At 45.5% G+C, this 23,862-nt stretch overlaps 1 protein-coding gene across 2 annotated transcripts in view; it reads left to right on the top strand.

Moving 5' to 3' along the window:
* The window catches only part of SH3PXD2B (SH3 and PX domains 2B), a gene marked incomplete at its 3' end in the record, with an annotated part of 112,298 nt that overhangs the window by 51,959 nt on the left and 36,477 nt on the right, over positions 1 to 23,862 (top strand). For both annotated transcript variants that reach the window (XM_082652413.1, XM_082652414.1), the window contains exons 4-6: positions 91 to 167; positions 13,044 to 13,135; positions 21,345 to 21,370. In XM_082652413.1, coding sequence (XP_082508539.1) covers positions 91 to 167; positions 13,044 to 13,135; positions 21,345 to 21,370 — 195 coding nt within the window. The remainder of the gene's footprint in view (positions 1 to 90; positions 168 to 13,043; positions 13,136 to 21,344; positions 21,371 to 23,862) is intronic.

The raw sequence follows: 23,862 nt of genomic DNA, 5'->3' as shown, positions 1-23,862 counted from the left end.
ACCAGAGGCGGCCACATCCTCATTCTCCCAGGTTGCTGAGAGCTTGTCAATGCTCCCTTACAACGCTGTATGCGCTCTCATCTCCTGCAGGCAAAATTCTCTTCCGACGGAGCCACATTCGGGACGTGGCCGTCAAACGCTTGATACCAATCGATGAATACTGTAAGGTAAGTCTGAGAAATGCCAACACTTCCCTGTGTCTCGTGTCTTCCCCGTGGGTAGTTTTGGGGTTTTTTTGTTTGTTTGTTTTTTTCTTTTCCTTTTCTGATTACAGGATGCCCATTGTGAAAGATCTGTATGGGTGAAAAAAATATAAAGAAATTAGAAAAACCAATCACCCATGATCCTTCAACTCAGAGGCAACAATTATGAAGGTTTTTACATATTTCCTTTCTCTCCTTTCTCTCTGCATGCATTTCTTTATGGTATTGAGATCATCCCATATGTGTTATTTTTGTTGCTCTTTCTCTTTTCTCTCATATTAAAAGAATTTCCCCATGCTATTAAAAAAAACTTCTTGAACCTGCTTTTAATGGTTGCATAGTATTCCATCGTGCATGAATGTTCTAGAAGTTATTCGGCCAACCCCTGTTGGACAGTGCAGCTGGCTTCCAATCCCTTAAATGTTCTCAACCACAAGGGGCCTCCCTGCCTTTTGGTTATGTTTTGTTTGATTTGAGGCTGAGATCAAGAAAGAAGCATATTTTTCTTTTGTTTAGCTTCCCTACTCTTTAGTATTTATTCCTCTAACTTAAAATCACAAGCAGTTTGATTGGAGAAGGGTAGGAATAGAAAAAATGCCTTAACAATGGAGCAGTGAATGCTTTCTCCCCCTAAGATCAGGAGCAAAAGCAAAGTATATTTGCTCTCTCCACCTCTGATCTACATTTTACTGGAGATTCTAGCTGGTGTAAGCAGGCAAGAAAAAGGAATAAAAGGCACACAGATTAGAAGGGACTGCCTTGATTCACAGATGACCTGACTCTACTGTAGAAAAGCATGAGGAGTCCACAAAAAAACCTGCTAGAACTTATAAATGAGCTTCGTGAGATTACAGGATTCAAGACAAATATTAAAAAATCAATTGTATTTCTATCTACTAGTAGGGAACAACCCAAAAATGAAATTAAGAAAATAATTCCACTCACAATAGCATCAAAAAGAATAAAATAATTAGGAATAAATTTAATAAAAGAAGTACAAAGTTTATACACTGAAACTACAAAACATGGTTGAGGGACGTTAAAGAAACTCTAAATGAATGGAGAGACATTCCATACTCATGGATTAGGAGACTCAATAGTGTTAAATTGGCAATTCACCCCCAGGTGACACAGAGTCAATGCAATCTCTGCCAAAATCTTAGTAGGCTTTTTCGTAGAAATGAACGAGCTGATCCTAAAGTGTATGGGCTCAGAATAGCCAAAACAATTTGGAAAAAGAACAAAATTAGAGAACAAAATTGTACTACCCATTTTCCAAACTTCTTCTGAAGCTACAGTAATCAAGACTGTAGTACTGGTGTAGCACTTCCCTGGTGGTGCAGTGGTTAAGAATCCACCTGCCAGGGGCTTCCCTGGTGGCGCAGTGGTTGAGAATCTGCCTGCTAATGCAGGGGACACGGGTTCGAGCCCTGGTCTGGGAGGATCCCACATGCCGCGGAGCAACTAGGCCCGTGAGCCACAACTACTGAGCCTGCGCATCTGGAGCCTGTGCTCCGCAACAAGAGAGGCCACGATAGTGAGAGGCCCGCGCACCGCGATGAAGAGTGGCCCCCGCTTGCCACAACTAGAGAAAACCCTCGCACAGAAACGAAGACCCAACACAGCAAAAATAAATTAATTAATTAATAAACTCCTACCCCCAACATCTTCTTTAAAAAAAAAAAAGAATCCACCTGCCAATGCAGGGGACATGGGTTAGATTCCTGGTCGGGAAGATCCCACATGCCGCAGAGCAACTAAACGCATGTGCCACAACTACTGAGCCTGCGAGCCACAACTGCTGAGCCCATGTGCCACAACTACTGAAGCCTGCGCACCTAGAGCCCATGCTCCGCGCAAGAGAAGCCACCGCAATAAGAAGCCTGTGCACCGCAACAAAGAGTATCCCCCCTCACTGCAACTAGAGAAAGCCCGTGCACAGCAATGAAGACCTGACACAGACAAAAATAACTAAGTAAATTATTTATTTATTTATTGGGGGGAGAAAGAAAAGACTGTGGTACTGGTGTAAGGATAGGCAGATGGACCACTGGAAGAGAACTGAGAGTCTAGAAGTAAACTCTTCAGATTTATACTCAACTGATTTTCAACAAAGGTGCCAAGAAATTCAATGGGAAAGGGTAGTCTTTTTAACAAATGATGGGATCATGGGATATCCATATGCCAAAAAATAAAGAATAAATTTTTAAAATTGGACTGTGACCTCACACCATGCATAAAAAATCAGCTCAACTCAAAATAGATCATAGACCTAAATATAAAAGCTAAAACTATAAAACTTCTAGAAGAAAACATAAAAGAATCTTCATGACCTTGGTTTAGGCAAAGAGTCTTAGATATAACACCAAAAGAGAAAAATTGATATGTTCGACTTCAATAAGCTTACACATTTCTGTGCTTCAAAAGATGTCATGAAGAAAATGAAGACATGCCACAGATTAGGAGAAAATATTTGTAAGTCATATATCTGAGAAAGGACTTGTGTTGAGACTATATAAACAACTCTTACAACTCAAAAATAGAAAGACAACCCCAGTTTAAAAATAGACAAAAGAGGGCTTCCCTGGTGGCGCAGTGGTTGAGAGTCCACCTGCCGATGCAGGGGACACAGGTTCATGCCCCGGTCCGGGAAGATCCCACATGCCGCGGAGCGGCTGGGCCCGTGAGCCGTGGCCGCTGAGCCTGCGCGTCCGGAGCCTGTGCTCCGCAACGGGAGACGCCACAGCAGTGAGAGACCCGCGTACTGCAAAAAATAATAATAATTAAAAAAATAAAAATAGACAAAAGATTGAATAGAAACTTCACCCATGAAGACACACAATGCTTAATAAGCACACAAAAAGTTGTTCAACATCATTAATCATCAGGGCAATGAAAGATATTGCTGAGATGCCTACACAGCCTCCAGAATGGCTGTAATCAACAAGACACACAAGGGGTGGGGATGTGAGAGAAAGCGGAGCTCTTCATTCTGCTGGAGACATATGATGGAAACCACTTTGGGAAGACAGTATGGCAGTTTCTTCAAAAGTGAAATGTATCATACGATTACTCTCAGGTGCATACTCACAAGAAGTGAAAACTGTCCACACAAAGAACTGGATGCAATTGTTCATGGCGGCATTAATTCGAAATAGCCCCAAATTGGAAGCAATCCATATGTCTAGCATCTGGAGAATAGATAAAGAAAATGTGGAACAGGCATATGATAGAATATTGTTCAACAGTGAAATACTGATTAAGGCTGCAAGATGAATGAATCTCAGAAACATGATGCCAGATGCAAAAGACTATATGTTGTATGATTCCATTTACGTGAAATGTGCAGAAAAGGCAAATCTAGAGAAAGCAGGTCAGTGGTTTCCTGGGCCTTGGGGCAGTGGAAATGGAGATGGACTGCAAATGAGGTTGGGGACATTTTTGAGGTGATGGAAAAGTTCTAAAACTAGAATGTGGTGATGGTTGCCCAACTCTATAATTTGAATTTGAATCATTGAATTGTGTACTTCTAATGGGTGGATTTTATGGTGCATAAATTATACTTCAGTAAGTCTGTAGAAAAAGTTTGAAGGGGGAAAGTGTGGGGATAGACGCCCCTCTCTTGGCAGGAAATGTCATGGAAGGGCAGAAAATCACTCCTGATTGAGCATCTTCTCTTTACCAGACATGACCACATTTCATCCCTCCGATAACATGGAGGACGTGTTCTTTTTCCCTTTGTGTTGATGAGGAAATGGAGGCCCAACAAGGTTACTCACAATAATAGTATTCGAGACTTTGAGAGATGAACCCAACCCTTTTAGGACTTGGCACTCGCATACCACTTACGGCCTCTCTATGAAAGTACAAATTCAAGAGGCCAAAATAGTTAAGCATGTGTTTCCTAGAAGCAGTTAGACTCAGGCTCTTCTCTCTCCTAAGGATACCCTTAAAAAAGGGATGGCGGGCTTCCCTGGTGGCGCAGTGGTTGGGAGTCCGCCTGCCGATGCTGGGGACACGGGTTCGTGCCCCGGTCCGGGAAGATCCCACATGCCACGGAGCGGCTGGGCCCGTGAGCCATGGCCGCTGGGCCTGCACGTCCGGAGCCTGTGCTCCGCAACGGGAGAGGCCACAACAGTGAGAGGCCCGCGTACCACCAAAAAAAAAAAAAAAAAAAAAAAGGGATGGCGGTGAGGGGCGGGGCTCGTCACTCAGGCACAAAGACACCACTGCTGCCTCCCAGATCTCAGAGGAAAGTTCAGATCTTTGCTCTTTGTCCTTTTCCAAACCTCTAGAGCCTAAAATTCCTTTGTCCAGGCCCTGCTGGCAAGAACTTTGAACCCTTGCGATCACCTTAGCCAGCTGGCAAGTTCCACCTGGTACCTTCCCAGAAACCTCAGCCCAAGTGTGCTCTCCTGCTTCTTCCCCAGCCCACCCAACTTCTCTCCAGTCACACCCTCCTCTCACCCAGGGCTTCCCGAACCCCTGGACATTTGATTTGGAAAAGGAAATATAAAATCTTGGAGGGATAAGGGACAGCAGCAGCTGCCTGTATCTGGCTATGCTTGGAATGGTCCAGAGATCATGAATTGACCTGGATTAACCACAGGGAAGAAACTGCTTATGTTACCTTATGTTACATGAGCCGCATGCAAGTTACCACCCCTGCTATTAATGCATCATAAGAAGCAGAGCAGTTATTTGGGGGTTTTAGTTGGCCAGATTCCCTGGGCTTAGCTTCAAGGGTACTGCCCTCCTGGAAGGAGATGAAACCATCCCTTTTGTTACAAGGCCTGTGAAGTCTTTTAGAGACTGCATAGACCTTTATGTAACATTTGGTCTCTGTTATTGACATTGTTGTGAGCTGACTTAAGCCGATCTGATCTATCACTGTCAGCCTTATCTTGGTAGAAATTGGTAGTTTCCAATAGGTAAAGATAGAGGAAGGCTGTAGATGTCCCCAAACCTAGCTACCAGCTAGGAAGAAACTTTCTGCCCTACCAGACCTATCATAAAGTTACAGTATTTAACATAGTATGGTGTTGGCACAACGATAGACAACTATTGGAACAAAATAGAGAACACAGAAACAGACCTATGTGTATTGAGACACTTTGATACTAGCAAAAGCAGCTTTGTAGATCATTGAGGAAAGGTAGGATTCCTCCGTAAATGGGTATCCGTATTGGAAAAAACAAAAAAGATAACTAACCCCTGCCTTGCACACACATGGAATCATTTCCAAGTACATTGAAGACCTAAATGTAAGAGGTAATTATAAAAGGTTTTAGAAGATAAAAATAGGAAATATCTTCATAATCTCTAGGTATAGAGGGACTTCTAAAGACACAAAAAGTACCAAGCATAAAAAGATTCATTTATTTGACTACAGTAAATTTAAGGACTTCTGTTCATCAAAAGACACAATGAAAACGAGACTCGAGCTTCCCTGGTGGCGCAGTGGTTGAGAGTCCGCCTGCCGATGCAGGGGACGCGGGTTCGTGCCCCGGTCAGGGAGGATCCCACATGCCGCGGAGCGGCTGGGCCCGTGAGCCACGGCCACTGAGCCTGCGCGCCCGGAGCCTGTGCTCCGCAATGGGAGAGGCCACAACAGTGAGAGGCCCGCGTACCGCAAAAAAAAAAAAAAAAGAAAATGAGACTCAGCCAAATCCTGCCACACATACAAGCATTTGTTATCAAGCAGCTCCCTAAACAGACTCTCAAGTTGTTCTGTAAACTCAGTGAAATACCAGCTGTCTTGTCTGACACCGCTTTGCATGAAAGTTTCCTTAAGACAGATGCAATGGTATCCTAGTGGCAGGATCAGCTAATCCTAACCATGGTCTGACAGTAAAATCTTCAAGAAGAGGTAGAACACAGAGGGTTCAGAATCCTAGAACCAGGGTACCATGAAGAAGGATGTATAATGCTGGGCTCGCCGTGTTCTGTTCATGTAAGGGCCACCCCTCATTTCACCAGTGAAGAAAATTATTTCTGACACCTGTTATGCTAGTAAATAGAGGCTATAGTGTTGGTCAGAGGTGAAGATAGCTGAAGCCCCAAAGTAGCCTTTTCTCAAATGAGAACTTGTGATTAGAGTCTCCTACTTGCTGAAGTGTTCATTCCCGATGAGGGTACTTCAGATATTAACTCACCATTATTAGAGTGTAGGTTAAATCTAACACACACACATACACACACACACACACACACCTATGAACGTGTGAGTGTGTATGCCCATGCTGTAGTATTTTATTTTTATTTTTTATTTTATTGAAGTATAGTTGATTTACAATGTTGTGTTAATTTCTGCTGTACAGCAAAGTGACTCAGTTATATATATATTTTTTTTCATATTCTTTTCCATTATGGTTTATCATAGGATATTGCATATAGTTCCCTGTGCTATACAGTAGGACCTTGTTGTTTATCCATCCTATATATAATAGCTTGCATCTGCTAATCCCCAATTCCCAATACTTCCCTCCCCCACCCCCTCTACTGTGCTGTAGTAATGGGTTGACCAAAAAGTTCATTTGAGTTTTTCCATAACATCTTACGAAAACCCCAAACAAACATTTTGGCCAACGCTAATGTTTTAAAGTAAACTCTGTAGGCAGTAAACAGCAGTGTTTACCAGACTCCAGTCCCTTGAGACCTCCCCTGAAGATTTTTACCATATTCTACTACCTATATTATTATTAATATTTTTCTTTATATTAATTCACTTTTTTAACCTCTTTAAAAATATATATTTTAGAGAAAATTTTATATCACAACCATAATGTGAAACTGGTATCACATACCCTAAAAGTAAAAATAAAAACAGTGGTGCAACAGCAACAAAAACTGTCTTTAAATCTAGCCCGCTTCTGTTGCTTACTCCCAGAGGAAGCTCTGCAGAGCCTGGTCACACTCACGGGAAGCAAGTTGGGGAAGTTCTTTCTTCTAGGAATTTTATAGTTTCAGGTCTTATGTTTAAGGCTTTAATCCATTTTGAGTTGATTTTTGTGTATGGTATAAGATAAGGGCCCAATTTCATTCTTTTGCATATGGATATCCAGTTTTCCCAGCACCATTTGTTGAAGAAGCTGTCCTCTCCTCGCCGTGTATTCTTGGCACCTTTGTTGAGGATCAATTAACCATATGCATGGATTTATTTCAGGGCTCTTGGCAATGATCTCATGGATATGACACGAAAATCATAGGCAACAAAAACAAAAATAAAGAAGTGGGAATACATCAAACTAAAAAGCTTCTGCACAGCAAAATAAATAATCTATAGAGTGAAAAGGCAAACTACAAAATGGGAGCAAATATTTGCAAATCACATATCTGATAAGGGGTTAATCCCCAAAATATCAATATGTAAGGAACTTATGCATCTCAATAGCAAAAAAAGCTAATATCCCAATTTTTAAATGGGCCAAAGGCTTGAATAGACCTTTCTCCAGAGAAGATACACAAATGACCAACAGGTATATGAAAAGTTGCTCAGTGTCTCGAATCAATAGGGAAATGCAAACCAAACCCACAATATGATATCACCTCATATCTGTCAGCATGGCTAGTATCAAAAACAATAACATGAAGTAAGTCAGAAAGAGAAAAACAAATACTGTATGCTGACACATATATATGGAATCTAAAAAAAAGTGGTTCTGATGGACCTAGGGGCAGGATAGGAATAAAGACTCAGACGTAGAGAATGGACTTGAGGACACGGGGAGGGGGAAGGTTAAGCTGGGATGAAGTGAGAGAGTGTCATGGGCATATATACACTACCAAACGTAAAATAGATAGCTAGTGGGAAGTAGCCACATAGCACAGGGAGATCAGCTCAGTGCTTTGTGACCACCTAGAGGGGTGGCGTAGGGAAGGTGGGAGGGAGGAGGTATGGGGATATATGTATACATATAACTGATTCACTTTGTTATACAGCAGAAACTAATACAATGTTGGAAAGCAATTATACTCCAATAAAGATGTAAAAAAAACACCAAAACAAGACGACAAGTGTTGGTGAGGATATAGAGAAACTGGAAGTCTTTCACACTGTGGGAATGCAAAATGCAGCCACTATGAAACACAGTATGGAGGTTCCTCAAAAAATTAAAAATAGAACTACCATGTAGTCAAGCAATCCTATTTCTGGATATTTGTCCAAAGGAATTGCAATCAGGATTTGGAAGAGATATTAGCACTCCCACGTTCACTGCAGCACAATTTACAATAGCCAAGATGTAGAATCAACCTAAATGTGGCCTGTACATACAATAGCATACTATTCAGCCTTTAAAAAGAAGAAATTCGGCAATACGCAACAACATGGATAAACCTTAAGGACATTATGCTAAGTGAAATAGGCCAGTCACAGAAAGATCAAATACTGTATGATTCCACTGACATGAGTTATCTAAAATCGTCAAATTCATAGAATCAGAGAGTGAAATGGTGGTTGCCAGGGGCTGGGGGGAGGGGAAAATGAGGAGTTACTAATCAACAGGCATGAAGTTTCAGTCAAGCAAGAAGGAATCAGCTCTAGAGGTCTGCTGTACAATGGCCAACAGTACTGTGCTATGCACTTAAAATTCTGTTGAAGACACAAACTCTCTCTAGCCGAGGCGTTGTGATTGAACTGAATCACCTTGCTGACTCTAAAGTCGTCCCTGGAAGCAGCACACTATTTTTAAAATAAATATATATATATATTTATATATTTATTTATTTTTGGCTGTGCTGAGTCTTCGTTGTTGCGCGCGGGCTTTCTCTAGTTGCGGTGAGCGGGGGCCACTTTGTTGCAGTGCGCGGGCTTCTCACTGCGGTGGCTTCTCTTGTTGCGGAGCACAGGCTCTAGGCGCGCGGGCTCAGCAGTTGTGGCTCGCGGGCTCTAGAGCGCAGGCTCAGTAGTTGTGGCACACGGGTTTAGCTGCTCCGTGGCATTTGGGATCTTCCCAGACCAGGGCTCGAACCTGTGTCCCCTGCATTGGCAGGCGGATTCTTAACCACTGTGCCACCAGGGAAGTCCCACAGCACCCTATTGTACTTGGTACAGTTCAGAGAGCCAGGGGGTTAACTGGATGTTTATCAAGCAGCTAGTATATGATGGAAACCTTACAGCCACTTGCTCACTTGTTCTGTAGCACAACCCTCCAGGATGGGTGTTAGTTATTTCCATTTTACAGATGAGCAGACTGAGGCTCAGAGGTGATAGGACATGGCTAGAGCCAGAACCAGGAGCTGGATCTGTCTGACCCTTCATTATTACACAGGCAAGCAGGACTTGCCCTCCTCACCTCTCCTCTTACCTCTGCATCGAGCAGCCACAACTGTCCAAAGGGCCAGGATTCCATGCGGAACAGAACCAGAGTTTTCTTGGAACTGCGGTTCTTTGTCATACTGGCCAAACACGAGACAATTCTGGGGTATTTCAGAAGCAGAACTATTGCTGTGCCCCAGGTCATGTTTTTGCTGTTAGCCTGTCGTTCCAAAATGAAAGGGGCAAATATCAAAGCATTCGGTGCTGCCTTTTTTGAGTAGCTTGGCTTTGTATTATGCTTTGGGGGTTTGGTTTGGCTTTTACCTCCTAGGATTTGCTCAAAACCTAAAGAGAACTTGGCACTGTCGGGAGGTTTCCATGGGCCTCGTTGTCCCTTCCGCACTGGTCCATTCGGGGTCTCTGCCCATTTCAGCAGAGAGGCCCCCTGTAGGCAGAAACCATGGCCACCTCAGGGCTTACCCAGGGCCACGTGGCCACGGCCAAGCCTCTTCCTCACATCATTTATCCAGCAGATACTTTCAACCAGGCGTCAGGGTCCTCCCAGCACTGTCAAGGCATGTGGGAAGGTGCAGGAGGAAATCCTCTGGATTTGGGGTAGAGGAGCTGGAGACGCTGGGGGGCTCAAGTCCTAGTCACTTCCCCAGAACCTCTGTTTCACCATCTCTAAAGTGGGCCAGCCCTTTCAGGGTGACATGACATGATGCAGACGAACACATTGTGGGAGCCATCAAGTGCTGAGCCAACATAAGGGAATGTCGTGTTTGCAGTCTGGGGGGAGCCGCAAGATTTCTGCCCACGAAGCAGCCAGGACACACCACGGTCCAGCATATAATCAGCCCCTTCATTATGTGGTTCCAACTGCAAGAGCTGCAGGATTTCAGAGGAAAGAGCGACCCACAGGGAGCCCCAAGACAGCAGGAAAATGAATACTCGCTGCTCCAAACCAGAAAGAGAAGGGGGTCAGAAATGGGAAGTGGGATGTATCCACTCTCTCCCTCTTGGGCTCCCTGCCTCTGGCCTGGAAAAGTCTGGTCCCTGGGGGTTTGCTACAGAGCAGGAGATACTTCAAGGCTAATAAAAGAAAAATCAGTGAGCCACAAATACCAGGCCCTTAGGTCAGCATCCTTCATCCTATCTTTATGCAGCATAGAAAGTAGACAGTGACCAGGGAAGGCACCCTACTAAAACATGTCCACTTACCTTACAGATTTCCCCACCTTAATTTTGGGCCAGGTCATACATCAGGAGAGGGGAAGTGGCTTAAAGTCAGAGCCTGACTCAAAGGTCATGTCAGGTCAGCAACCCAAGTGACTACCAAGGGGTGAATGAATAATCAAAATGTGTTGTAGACATGGGATGGAATGCTATTCAGCCTTGAAAAGGAAAGACATTCTGACACATGATACAATGTGGATGAACCTTGAGGACATAATGCTAAGTGAATCAACCAGTCACTTAGAGGGTAAATACTGTATGATTGCACTTATATGAGGTACCTGGAGTAGGCAAATTCATACACACAGAAAGTGGAATGGTGGTTGCCAGGGGCTGGGGAGGGGGAGTGCAAAGTTGTTGTTTGATGGGTGTAGGGTTTCAACCTCACAAGGTGAAAAGAGTTCTTGGATGGATGAGTAGTGGTGATGGTTCCACAACAGTGTGAACATACTTAATGCCACTGAATTGTACAGTTAAAAACGGTGAAGACCTGCGGCTTCCCTGGTGGCGCAGTGGTTAAGAATCCGCCTGCCAATGCAGGGAACATGGGTTCGAGCCCTGGTCCGGGAAGATCCCACATGCCGCGGAGCAACTAAGCCCGTGCGCCACAACTGCTGAGCCTACACTCTAGAGCCCGTGAACCACAACTACTGAAGCCCATGTACCTAGAGCCCATGCTTCACAACAAGAGAAGCCACCACAGCGGGAAGCCTGTGCACCGCAACAAAGAGTAGCCCCCGCTCACCGCAACTAGAGAAAGCCCGTGCGCAGCAATGAAGACCCAACGCAGCCAAAAATAAATAAATAAATATTTTTTTGAAAAGGTGAAGACAGTAATGATCTATGTGTATTTCACCACAATAAAATTTGTGGTAAAATTTAATTTAAAAATTAAAACTTGGAAAAATAGGTCATCCAGGTCAAAATACCTCTGAAAGCGTTGTAGAAGGTACCACATTGGAGACCCCCATCTATCTTTTCATTAGTCCCTCATAACCCAATGCTAGGGTTGGAAAATCACTTTGTGAGGGGATAGCTTTTAGAGGCTTCTTCTACAGAAGATACAAGACATGTCTCTTCCACTCCAGACTCAACACTCAGCATGGCAAGAAGGCATATGAGAGGCACCAGGGAACTGAGCCCTATCTGCAGAGAGAGCAGGGTCCCGCCTCACTCCACAGCACGCCTGTGTTGTTTAAATTCATGCCTCTGCACTCGCCCTCTCCCTGCACAGAAGTTTATAATAGAGTGTGTGCACGAAACAACCCTACTACGCTCAGATTTGCATCCTCAGAACCTGTGCCAGAGGGGGGCTTACGTAAACATTTGTTAAACTAAGCTCTTTATTCATTTTGAGCCATGTCTTGGTTTCAAATCCTTTCATAATGGGATGTACCCTATGATTCTGTCCTGTGTCCACAGAAATCGGTGCAGTGCTGGGCATAAAGAAAATGTCTACTGAATCACTGAATGAATACCTGTTCGTAGAGAAACCAGCATAATAAATGCCTGGGCCCACTTCGTGCCCCTCACCACCTCCTCCAGCCCATTGGCCAAGGACAGATGAGGCTTCTGTAACTGATGAGCCGAGGGGGCAGATTAACATGGACTTGGGCATTGGGACGTCCCGGGTGTTTCAACCTTTTGTTAATCTGGGAACTTCCAACTTCTACCCAAATCATAAAATAGTCCCTTCACTTTCACACTTCAGATCCATGAGTTGGGACATGCAGACATGTTGGAAATAACCTAAATGTTCACCGGTAAGCAGCTAGTTGAATAAAACATGAGCTATCTCTCTAATAGACACCAGTATCCAGTAGAGATGGTGGTGTAGAATAGTAATGACATGGCATGAAGATCACAATTTTTATTTTTATTGAAGTGTAGTTGATTTACAATGTTATATTAGTTTCTGGTGTACAGCAAAGTGATTCAGTTATACATCTATACATTCTTTTTCATATTCTTTTCCATTATGGTTTATTACAAGATATTGAATATAGTTCCCTGTGCTGTACAGTAGGACCTTGTTCACAATTTATTGCTTTGTCTAAATATGTACATATTATTTGTCCAAATATGCCTGTAATATATATGTGTGTATATATACTGTGTGTGTGTGTGTGTGGTCCCCAAACCAGCAGTGGCAACATCACCAGGGAACTTGCTAGAAATGCACATTCTCAGGCCCCACGCCAGACCTACTGAATCTGAAACTGTGGGAGTAAGGCCCAGCCCCCCAGGTGATCCTGATGCCTGCCCAAGTCTGAGGACTCCTGACTTAATGGCATTCCTGACACCCCTTCCCTTCCTTTGGGCTCACCTGTGTGTCTCTTCTCCAGGCCCTGATCCAGCTGCCCCCCTACATTTCTCAGTGTGATGAGGTGCTGCAGTTCTTTGAAACAAGACCTGAGGACCTGAATCCCCCCAAAGAGTAAGTTGGTTTGTGGATCTCCTTAGAGCATACCCTCACAGCCCTCCTTCCTGCTGGGCCGGCCAGCCCCAGGAGGAATGGGAGGAAAGCTAAGTAAAAATTAACCTAGATTACATCAGTGAAGGCCCTGCCGGGCCTCACTTCATGTAGCCTTCGTAGTGACTGCAGGTAGCCATAGCTGAGTTTTACAGGTGAAGGAAGCTGGCTGAGTGCACTACTGAATTCCCTAATGCCCTGCGTTTACCCACCATACCTGAACAGGGGAGACGGTGCGCCCTCGAGGCAGAGACTGTGTGCCCTGTCCTCAGAGGTAGATGTGCCCAGGACCATCAGGGATGTGAGTGAGTGACTGACTGAGACCTGCTCCAGGTCCCATCGCTAGTGAATGACGGGGCCAGGGTTTGATCTCACTTCTCCCCGCAGCGGACAGGCTGCGCTCCCAGATGCCAGGCAGTGCATCTCCCCAGCCCCCCAGTGCGCATCGCACAGAATCTCAATACCAGCCGCCTGCTGGCCTTTACACGCCAAGAGCTGACGGCACCAACAGCTGTGCCAGCGTGAAACACTGACTGATGCATGATGCTTTTTTAAAAGCCCTTTTCGGGGAAAGGCTTCATACGCGTCTGCAGAAAGAAAGGATCTGTCTAATGGAGAAATCGCAGTGGGGGAGGAGGACACAGACCACAGGTGCTGGGCTGTCCTGAGTCACAGGAGCAAGAGCTGGCAGGGTTAGGGGTCCGCTGGGGCCCCGTCAGGAAGGGCCGAGAAGTACCAGCCAGGCGCTGTGACGGGAGAAGTGGGAACTGGTCCTCTGAGTTCTGGGTGTAACTCACTGCCCAGGACAGCAGTAATGACCCAGGCTTACGTCGGTTCAGCGTTCACGTGCTACACACTTTATGTAGGTTGAGCTAGGAAAACTCATGTTGCTTTCTAGAAGGGAATCTGGTGAACTCACAAAGCTTACTTTTTAAATAGACCTGTAAGGAAAGCAGCAAAGAGCTTTAACACGTGAAATCAGGCCATTTATATATATACACGCGGCTACATGCAGAATCAAGTTCGGAGATCACAGAGGGTGAGCTGATCGCTCAGGACTAATGGTTTAACTACCACACAGATGAAACTTTCTACAGTCAACATATTGCAATAAATACCATTTCCTGTGACAAGCACGGAGTAAGTGAATGCAGCTTCTCAGAGCCAGCACACAGAAGCATGGGAATGACATTCCGTAAGGGACCACAGTAAATCTTTTGAATCAAAACATTGCAAGGGAACGTCTTGCCAACACATGAATTTTTTTTGAAAAGATACAGAATAAGTGTAAATCTGCTAATGGGCCTGCAGCCCATCCTGGCTAATATTTCTGTTCTTGGTGTCTTTAGCATTTGTGCCTGGTAAACAAACAGTCCCCAGCTTTTATGGACATAACAAGACATGGTGATATATTCTCAAGGGACCTTTGTCTACAGTGCTCCCAGGAAGTCAGGGTTAAACTGCTAACTCAGGCTGGTAGCCCCTGGCTTTGATTCTAATTTCTAGGTGAAGTGAATCAAAGAATATGGAGCTTAACATATTCAGTTTCTACTTCATTCTATCACAAAACTGCCAGGTAGGAGCTGTCGTTCCCATTTTACAGATGAGGAAGTTGAGGTTCAGAATAAGGAAAGAGACTTGCCCAGGGTCACACGGGTTGGAAGAGGCGAGGTGGATCTTCCCCAGGTCTGCCTGAGTCTTCACGTAAGCTCTGTGTGTGTGTGCCTCCCACAGAAGGGACAGCTGGACTTAAGAGACAGAGTCTGGGTGAGTCTGGGTTTGCATTTGGATACATCCAGGTTCACATCTCGCCTCTACCACTCATGGGCTGTGTAGCCTCGGGCCTCGATTTCACCCCTCGTGAAACGGAAATAGCAGTGAGCCTTACGATTACATTGATGATGGAATGGCTGCCGCAAGTAAAAATTCCAGGAACCTGCCAAGTGCTCGAAAAGCGGTGGCCCATGGTATTTTTCCCTCTCTGGATACCCAACTGTAGGTGTGTTTACTCCCAGAGCTGTTCAAGACGTCCAGTTGATGGACCTTCACCAGGAAGGTTGCTTGGCCACTTTTAAGCCGAGTGGTTCTGGGCAGCCTGTTCCCCACCCCTGCGCCTGTCTCCTGTCTTGCGGTGACATCTAGATTTTCTTCCACCTCGTCTCAGCCTCCCAGAGATCTTAACTTCGGGGAGGATCGTGGACCATTTGGAGAATCCAATAAAAGCTTTCTTCCTTCTCCCGAGAAAAATGCCCCCTGTTTCAGGAGGTCCTCAATTGTGCCAAACCCCATTCAGGGACTTGAGGTTAAGAATCGCCGCCCAGGCGCCCCTTCTGAATGTTAATGCTCAGATGTCTTTGGCCTCCTGCCTGGCGAGGGTGGTGAGTGGGTCCCCAGCTCCGAGCAGGCATCAGCCCAACTTTTTGACAGAGATGGGAGAGAGCCAGGCCAGAGGCAGCCCGCTGTGCTTGAGAAGAGTCCAGGCACCTCCGTGCAGGAAGGAAGGACACTGGGGAACATAGGGTGGGAGCCAGCCCTCTAGAGGAGCCGGCATGTCAGGGAGGCTGTTTGGGGGCTTCGTCATGCTCTCTGGTGCCCACAGCCCCACGTTCCCCACTTGTTGGCTGGCTTGGGCTTGCAGAAGGAACATAGGACTGGGAATTCTAGACCTGGCACTGTTCCCGGTCCGGAGCACCAGCGTTGTTTATCCATTCAGGAAATAGGTATCGAGGACCTGCTGAATGCCAAGCCCACGGGCTGGGCACGGGGGGACAAAGAGATGACATGGCAGATGCAGTCTGTGCCCACAGGGAGCTTCCGGTCTGCTGGCCAGACAGCCAGCTCTTCCATCCGGGCAGAGCAATCCCTTCCCCTCCCCTTCTGCCTCGCTTACCTCATCTGTGAAATGAGACCACGTCACCTGCCCCACCCACATTATGGGGTTATTGGGAGACTGAAATGAAATAATGGTGGGAAAATTAGGACATGCTCAGCAGCTAGTTTTCTGGAGTTTGGGGGCTGAAATCGTGGTGAGCCCCCCTGGGTATTATGCTTGATAATTCAAAAGATAGACCTGTTCCCCAGTTTCCTGGAGTTAGAGTTTTGTTCTTATACTTTTAAGGTAAATCTATTTCCTCACTTCTTCAGTGGGAATAGTAATACAGTCATCCCTCATTACCAGCAGGGGGGATGGTTCCAGGACCCCCCATGGGTACCAAAATCCACAGATGCTCAAGTCCCTTATATAAAATGGCATAGTGTTTGCATATAACCTACGCACATCATCCCATATACTTAAAATCATCTCTACATTACTTATAATACCTGATACAGTATAAATGCTCTATAATTGCCAGGCACACAGCAAATTTAAGTTGTGTTTTTTGGAACTTTCTGGAATTTTTTTCCTGAACATTTTCAATCCGAGGTTGGTTGAATCCATGGATGTGGGACCCACAATCACTGTGAGGCTTGCATCTATGTGTGTGAAGTGCTGAGCACAGTGCCTGGCACATAGTAGGTACACAGTTTTCACATCTCCTTGGCTGCCAGGGCCAAGATGCTTGGGTTCTGCGATCTTTTATGAGATGGTAAGAGAGAAGCTAATTGGTCCATTTGATTGTTGTACATCACTGGAAGAAGTGGGTACCATGTGGAGATGCTTCTTCTCATATGGGAGGACCAGAATCTTTCATCTCAGGCCTTCCAGATGGCTCTCCCTTCCCCCACATCTCTGGGCGAAAACCAGCAAAGACAGGGTCAACCATTCAAGTGTGTTAACTCCCCAAACATTTCCCACAACTGCCACCCACACTGAAAGTCCAGAAAAACAAGCCTAGTTCCTGCCTTTGGGGCCTTAGGGGCCAGTGGACATATTTTGAGCCTTTTTTTTTTTTTTTTTTTTTTGGTATGTGGGCCCCTCACTCTTGTGGCCTCTCCTGTTGCGGAGCACAGGCTCCAGACGCGCAGGCTCAGCGGCCATGGCTCACGGGCCCAGCCGCTCTGCGGCATGTGGGATCCTCCCGGACCGGGGCATGAACCCGCGTCCCCTGCATCGGCAGGCGGACTCTCAACCACTGCGCCACCAGGGAAGCCCTGAGCTATTTTTATTATTGATATGTACAGGCTGTTTATATAGTAAGGAGTTAGCCTTTTCCATATTTGTGGTAAATATTTGTCCCTTTTATTGTGCATTTATATCTTGTTCCTGGATTTTATGATGTACATAAGTTTTATATTTTTGTGAAGTCAAATCCAGTAACCAATTTTTTAGTTGTGATTTCTTTCATTTGCTTTCAGTCTAAGAAGGACAGTCACCATTCAGACACAAGATAGTTCCCTTAATTTTTTTCTAGTTGATTTATGCTTTGTGTTTCCTTTTAATATATACTCATTAAATCGATTAGAATTCATTTCAACATTTGGCATGTGGTGAGAATCTAAAGTTTTTTCCTCTGGTTAGAACCTTTTGACCGGCTAGAAGAAATCTTATTGCTCCATTTATTTAAAAACAAAAAAGACCACAATCTGTAGTGTTTAATGATCACTTCCCTTTCTTCCTTCAGGAATAATACAAGAGAAAAACAGCACCTGCCCTCAGAGGGGCTTCTATACTGGTGGGAAAGGCCATGTGAGCATGTGGATACGTGTGGCCTGTGCGCACACAAACACATGCACAAATAGAATATCCACTAAAAATACAAAACACAGCCTAGGCTGTATACCCCAAGAAAGCACAAAGTAACAGCTGAGATAAGCTAACCAGCATCCTGCTGAAATAGATGTATTTAGTTCCAAGAGGCTTCCTGGAAGGAAAGGGAAGTTTTCAATCTCTTTGTGTGTTCCCCTCTGTGTGACCTTGGACAAGTGACTTGACTTCTCTGAGCTTCTCTTTCCTCATCAGTAAAGTGGGCATGGCTAACCTTGCTCTCATCTTGGTTAGGCAATATCCTGCTCATAAAGGGTAGTGATAGTGTCAGGCACATGGCAGGTGCTTACCTAGTGATGCCTTCCTGACCTTAAGCCGGACTTTGAAGGAAAAGGGAGGGAGGGAAGGAAGGAAGGGGGGAGGGAGGGAGGAGGGAAGGAAGAAGAGAGGGAGGAAGAGAGGGAGGGAGGGAGGGAGGGAGGGAGGGAGGAAGGGGGGAGGGGAGGGAGGGAGGAAGGAGGGAAGGAGGGAGGGAGGGAGGGAGAGAAGGAGGGTGCTGAGAATCCCAAGGGTGGCTTTGGGGCCACAGCAGGCAGCTTCAGCTGGGTCTCGGTGGTTTAGGCAGTAATGAATGGTGAGGGCAGGTGCTCAGTGAGGTTGGTCCCTTGGTCAGGATTCTGACGCTCAGACCTGAGTTAGGGCTTGTGATGGAGACTGGGAGTCTTTCCTAGCAGTTTCTAAGGAAAGAAATGAATGGTGCTCTTAGAGGAGCACCATTTTCGCTACCATTCCTGGGTAAACCTGAGATCACCCTAAGCATGTCGCACAGAAAATAATGTGCCTGCTTGAGCTCACACAAGCTGCTGCTTGAAACCGAGAGCCCCCTGCTGCCCCTCAGCCCCGTGCTCCAGCTAGGACAGCGAGACAGCTAGCAGGGGTACGCGGTAGTGTGGGAGCTGGGATTTCAGGTATCCCAGACCATGGCTCAGGCCGCAGCCTGGATGGCAACGAGGGAAGAGGGCTTTACGTGGAAGTAGACTTAAGAGACCTTTGCTGGTGTGTCCTGGAGCCAGCAGCTAAGAGGCAACTTGCCCCACAGGACAGTCCAGGGTGTGGTCAGGAGAGCAGGCTCCAGCCAGGCTTCCCGGGTTCCCCTGGGAGAGATGCCTCACCTCTCTGGCCCTCAGTGTCTCCACGTACGAAATGGAGTGACCCTTAAGGGTTGATGTGAGGGTTCTGCGGGCCAGTCCAGGTAGCATTCTGACCGGGACGCTGTCCACAATGAGTGGCAGGAAGTGTGAGCTGGGATATTCCACTGTCACCCTCCCCCTCCCCTGCACAGGAGAGTGACACTGAGTGTCACTGGGTAATGGCTGGCCAGAGGACATCACTACTGACTGGCCCAGCCCAGCCCCTCCTTCCAGACACACAGGAGGGCAGCCCCAAGCTCCAGGGCTTGGCTTAGCTCCCTGCTCCCCCACTTTCGAGGTTACACTGAAAGCATTATTACATGGTGGTTAAAAACCCAGACTCTAAAATCAGACACTGAATAGACATTTCTTCAAAGAAAATACAAAAATGGCCAAGAAGCATGTGAAAAGATGCTCAGTGTAGCATCCTTAGCCATCAGGAAATGCAAGTTCCAACCACAGTGAGATACCACTTCATACCCACTAGCACAGGTAGAATCAAAAAGACAGATAGCAACAAGTGTTGAGGATGTGCGGGAACTGGAACCTTCCTATGTTGCTGGTGGGAGTCTACAATGGTGCAGCCACTGTGGAAGACAGCCTGGCAATTCCTCAAGAAGTTAAGCCTAGGGACTCCCCTGGCAGTCCCGTGGTTAGGACTTGACCTTCCAAGGCAGGGGATGCAGGTTCGATCCCTGGTCGGGGAGCTAAGATCCCACGTGCCTCGGGGCCAAGAAGCCAAAACATTAAAGCAGAAGCAATATTGTAACAAATTCAATAAAGACTTTTAAAATGGTCCACATCAAAAAAAAAAAATCTTAAAAAAAAAAGTTAAGCCTAGAGTTACCATATTACCTAACAATTCCATTCCTACATCTGTAATCAAGAGAAATAAAAATATATGTCCATACCAAAACTTGTGTACCAAGTTCATAAAAGCATTATTCGTAATAGCCAAAAAGTGGAAACAACCCAAATGCCCGTTGGTTGATGAACAGATAAAGCATGGTTTATCCACACAGTGGGATATTATTCAGCCATAAAATGGAATGAACACTGATATGTGCTACAACGTGGACGACCCTTGGAAACATGTCACATGAAAGAAACCAGTCACAAGAAGCCACCTATTATATGGCTCCATTCATATTAAATGTCCAAAATAGACAAATCCTTAGAGATAGCAAGCATATTAATAGTTGTCCAGGGCTGGAAGGAATGGAAATGGAGAGGAACAGCTAAGGGGTACAGGGTCTCTTTTGAGAGTGATGAAAATTTTCTGGAATTTGCTGATGGCAGTGGTTGCACAACTTTGTGAATATACTAAAAAACAGTTAATTCTACACTTTAAAAGGATGAAATTTATGGTATGTGAATTATATTTCAGACCCTGGCTGTGCTTCTTGCAAGCTGTGTGACCTCTGGCAAGTTACTTAACTTCTCTGTGCCTCATTTTCCTCATCTGTAAAATGGGCACCAAGAGAGTACTTATTTCCTGTGGTTATTATGAGTATTAAATGAGTGAACTAGAAGTGCCTAACGGGGTCCTAGCACAGGGAAATAACATTTATTAGGAATTTTGTAGTATTAGCTAATGTTACTGCTGCCACAATATCTATCTCAACCCAACCATCCTATCACCTCCCTTTACTTTTTATAACATCGGAAAGCTTTTTACTAACGGGATAATTTACTTAAAAGTATGTTGTAATACCTGATTTGTAACATTTTGTTCATAATGCAGTTGTGTGTATAAACTCTGACGTGGTTGACAAGTGATGGGAGCGATTACTCATTCTGTATGGATTCTAGCCCATAATAGTGTCCTCTGTGTCACCATGAGGGAGATGTGCAGGGTTCACTGCTAGCCAGATGTCTCCCTGGTTTTAGTGTATTCCACTCACCACCGAGCGCTTCCTGCTCCAATTGTACAGCTCAGGGCACTGCTCGTAAGTGCAGCAAGGCCTCCACCGGTGCCTGATGAGGTGGGCGTCAGGCTCAGTGCAGTGTGAGGTCCTAACTCCTGTTTTCAGACTGCATACCCACCTCTACCCGCTGCCTATCAGCTCCTCCCCAGAGCCCCCTACTCTACAAATAGAGTGGAGATGCTGGTCCCCAGGGCACCAGAGCACTTATCAGGCAAAGGGAGAAAATTAAAAGGAATTCTTTTTTTTTTATTTTAAAGAGTCTAGGTCCCTGGGACTGGCTTGGATTTTACACTCATTCACTGGAGATGTTGTGGGATGGAAAATCTCAGTTTTCTAACGGAATAACTCATAGCAATACAGAAAAGATATTGACTCATTACTCTTTCCCACCCCTTTTCTTTCCTGTACAGGGAACATGTTGGGAAAAAGAAATCTGGTAAGAATATTTTCCATTTTCTCCTACTCATTTGATGTTTAGCATACCCCTACTGAGCGATGTCCAGGCCCTGGGCACTACATGGGGGATACAGTGATGTGGATGGATGGATGGATGGATGGATGGATGGATGGATGGATGGATTCTGAAAGACATTCGGGGCTGAGGGGACAGCGTGCAGGCTGGGAGGTGCAAGCATACAGTCGATTTGGGCCTGATCCATTTGCCAGCCTCGGCACCAGGCCTGGCTCTGTGCTTTCTTCCATCAGCCACTGATCTGGGCGGTGACAACTGCTCTTGCAGGCAGCTCCCATACTCACTTCACTCTCCCCACAGTCAATTCTCTTCCTTCCTAACACCCTTTCCATTCCCTGGACAGCAGGACCCTTATGTCAAAAAAGAGAAGGTGAGAATTTGAATATGCACAGAGGAAAGATTTGAGTTCCCACAGGCCTGGGGTTGATAAGCTTAGATTCACAATCACCCAGCTTTGTCCTCCTGCAACCCAAGAACATCCTGCACATCTGCAAAGGCCCTAGCCCATACCACATCTGGAGCCAATGTGGTCTTCAGAGCTTTCTGGAATTCTAAATTCTTTATCTAGAACTCCAGGAAGTTTGAGGAGGTTGATAAGGATGGGTGGAGAGGAGGCCAAGCAGAGATTCCAAAAGTGGAAAAGGATGCCTTCTCTCGTGGGCCTCAGTTTCATCATCTGTAAAATGGGCATAAGGATAGTAATCTACCTTGCAGGAGTATTATAGGATTCATAATAATATGTATAAAGCACTTAGAACAGTGCCTGGCATGTTGTAAGAGACACGTGTTTGTGCTGTTTTTATGCTACTGCTATTAATTCAGAACACCCAGGTGTTCTTGTCCAGCATCAGCAACAATTCCAAATTCAACAACTCTGGTCCCTTTACTGCTCCCTGGGTACAAGGCCTGTGGTCAGCTTTATGGGCCCCAAGGCCATTCCTGCAAGGAAGAGTGGAGAGGAATTGGATTTCTTCGCCTCAAGGTATGGCATCTGGAGTGAACTCCGGTCTTTTCCCAACCAGTCTGTTTACAGCTCTGCTTTCTAGCTTAATAGGTACTGGCCGGACCCGTGGCATCCTGCTAAAGCTACAAATAGCCCCTGAGCCCTGGGGATAATGATATGTTTCTTAGAAAAGAGCAGAGAGGAGAAGAGAAGCAGACAGTCTTCGTCTGGTCACAGAGTTTCTGGCTTTGACTGTGCAGAGACTTTCCCGGAGGGGACGGGTGGGAGGGAGAGAGGAAACAGACAGCTCTGGTTTGTGAAAACAAAAGCATTCAGTCAGGACGGGCTTGATGAGGGGACTGGTCTGGAAAAGAGAGAAGAAGCTCTAATTTGTGGTGACCACTGTTACATCGTTCACCTGCAATGATGGGGGATGGATTTATTTATAGTTCGACTGGGTGGAAAATAGCATCTTTCTTCATTCAGACTGAGAACCCATGCTGGGACTTGCCTTATTTTTTTATCTGACCTTTGAACACTTACTTTATGTTAGAACAAGGCTCCTTGATTAAATTGAAAAAGGATTTAAGGTTGACAGCCCAAGCCCTGAAATTTCTGTGTGAGAATTCTGAGTTGACGAAGGCTTATCTCGCTCCAGAATTTCCCTGTTGTGGCTGACTGCCTGGCTGGTTCCTGCAGGCTTTGGCTAACGTGCTCTCAAATCCTGCTCATTCTGCAGGAAAAAAATCTTCCCACCAAAATTTCACAGATCATGTGATTATTTAAGGAGCACCTTTTCTTCCTGATTTTTCTACCGTTTACTTATTGGAATATTCTCTTGTTTACTGGCTCTTTCAGCAAGACTGGCAGTATAGTGAATTTCTAGGAAGAAAGGCCTATCTTACCATTACTCATCATTTTAAAAATTCTGTGGTAGATGAGGCACTTTACCTTTGGCGAATATTTTATGTTTGTTTGGGGTTTTTTTGTTTTTTGTTTTTTTTGGCCACGCTGCATGGAATGCGGGATCTTATTTCCCCGACCAGTGATCGAACCTGAGACCCCGGCAGTGGAAGTGCAGAGTTTTAACCACTGGACCACCAGGGAAGTCCCATGAATATTTCATAGCACTTCCTTAGTGATAAAATCACACTTACACTGTCAAAGCTCCTCCCTTCTCCTGGACTTTTCCTTCCCTCTTATTCCCTGCTGGACCACAAGAATGACATTTCTCATCTAGGAATACTTTGATTTCACACTTGTAGCTCCTAGAACTTAGTTCTAGCTGCGTCAACTTTTAGCTACTGCAATTACTATGCATTATAGAGCCTGGTTGCAGTATCACACTCCACCAGTAGATGTCTCCACCTAACACCTAAATGGTCTATGTAGCCTAGTTTGAGACTCCTAGTAGATCAAATGAATGGTGTTTTGATAAGTTGAGTGCTCTGGATAAAATGAAGGCAACCTGCCCTGGAAGAACTGGTCCTGAAAAAGCAACTCCATGCACTCT

The sequence above is a fragment of the Grampus griseus genome (genome assembly GCF_964374135.1).
Source record: "Grampus griseus genome assembly, chromosome: 3".
Taxonomy (NCBI): domain Eukaryota; kingdom Metazoa; phylum Chordata; class Mammalia; order Artiodactyla; family Delphinidae; genus Grampus; species Grampus griseus.
This window is presented reverse-complemented; position numbering and strand designations above follow the sequence as displayed.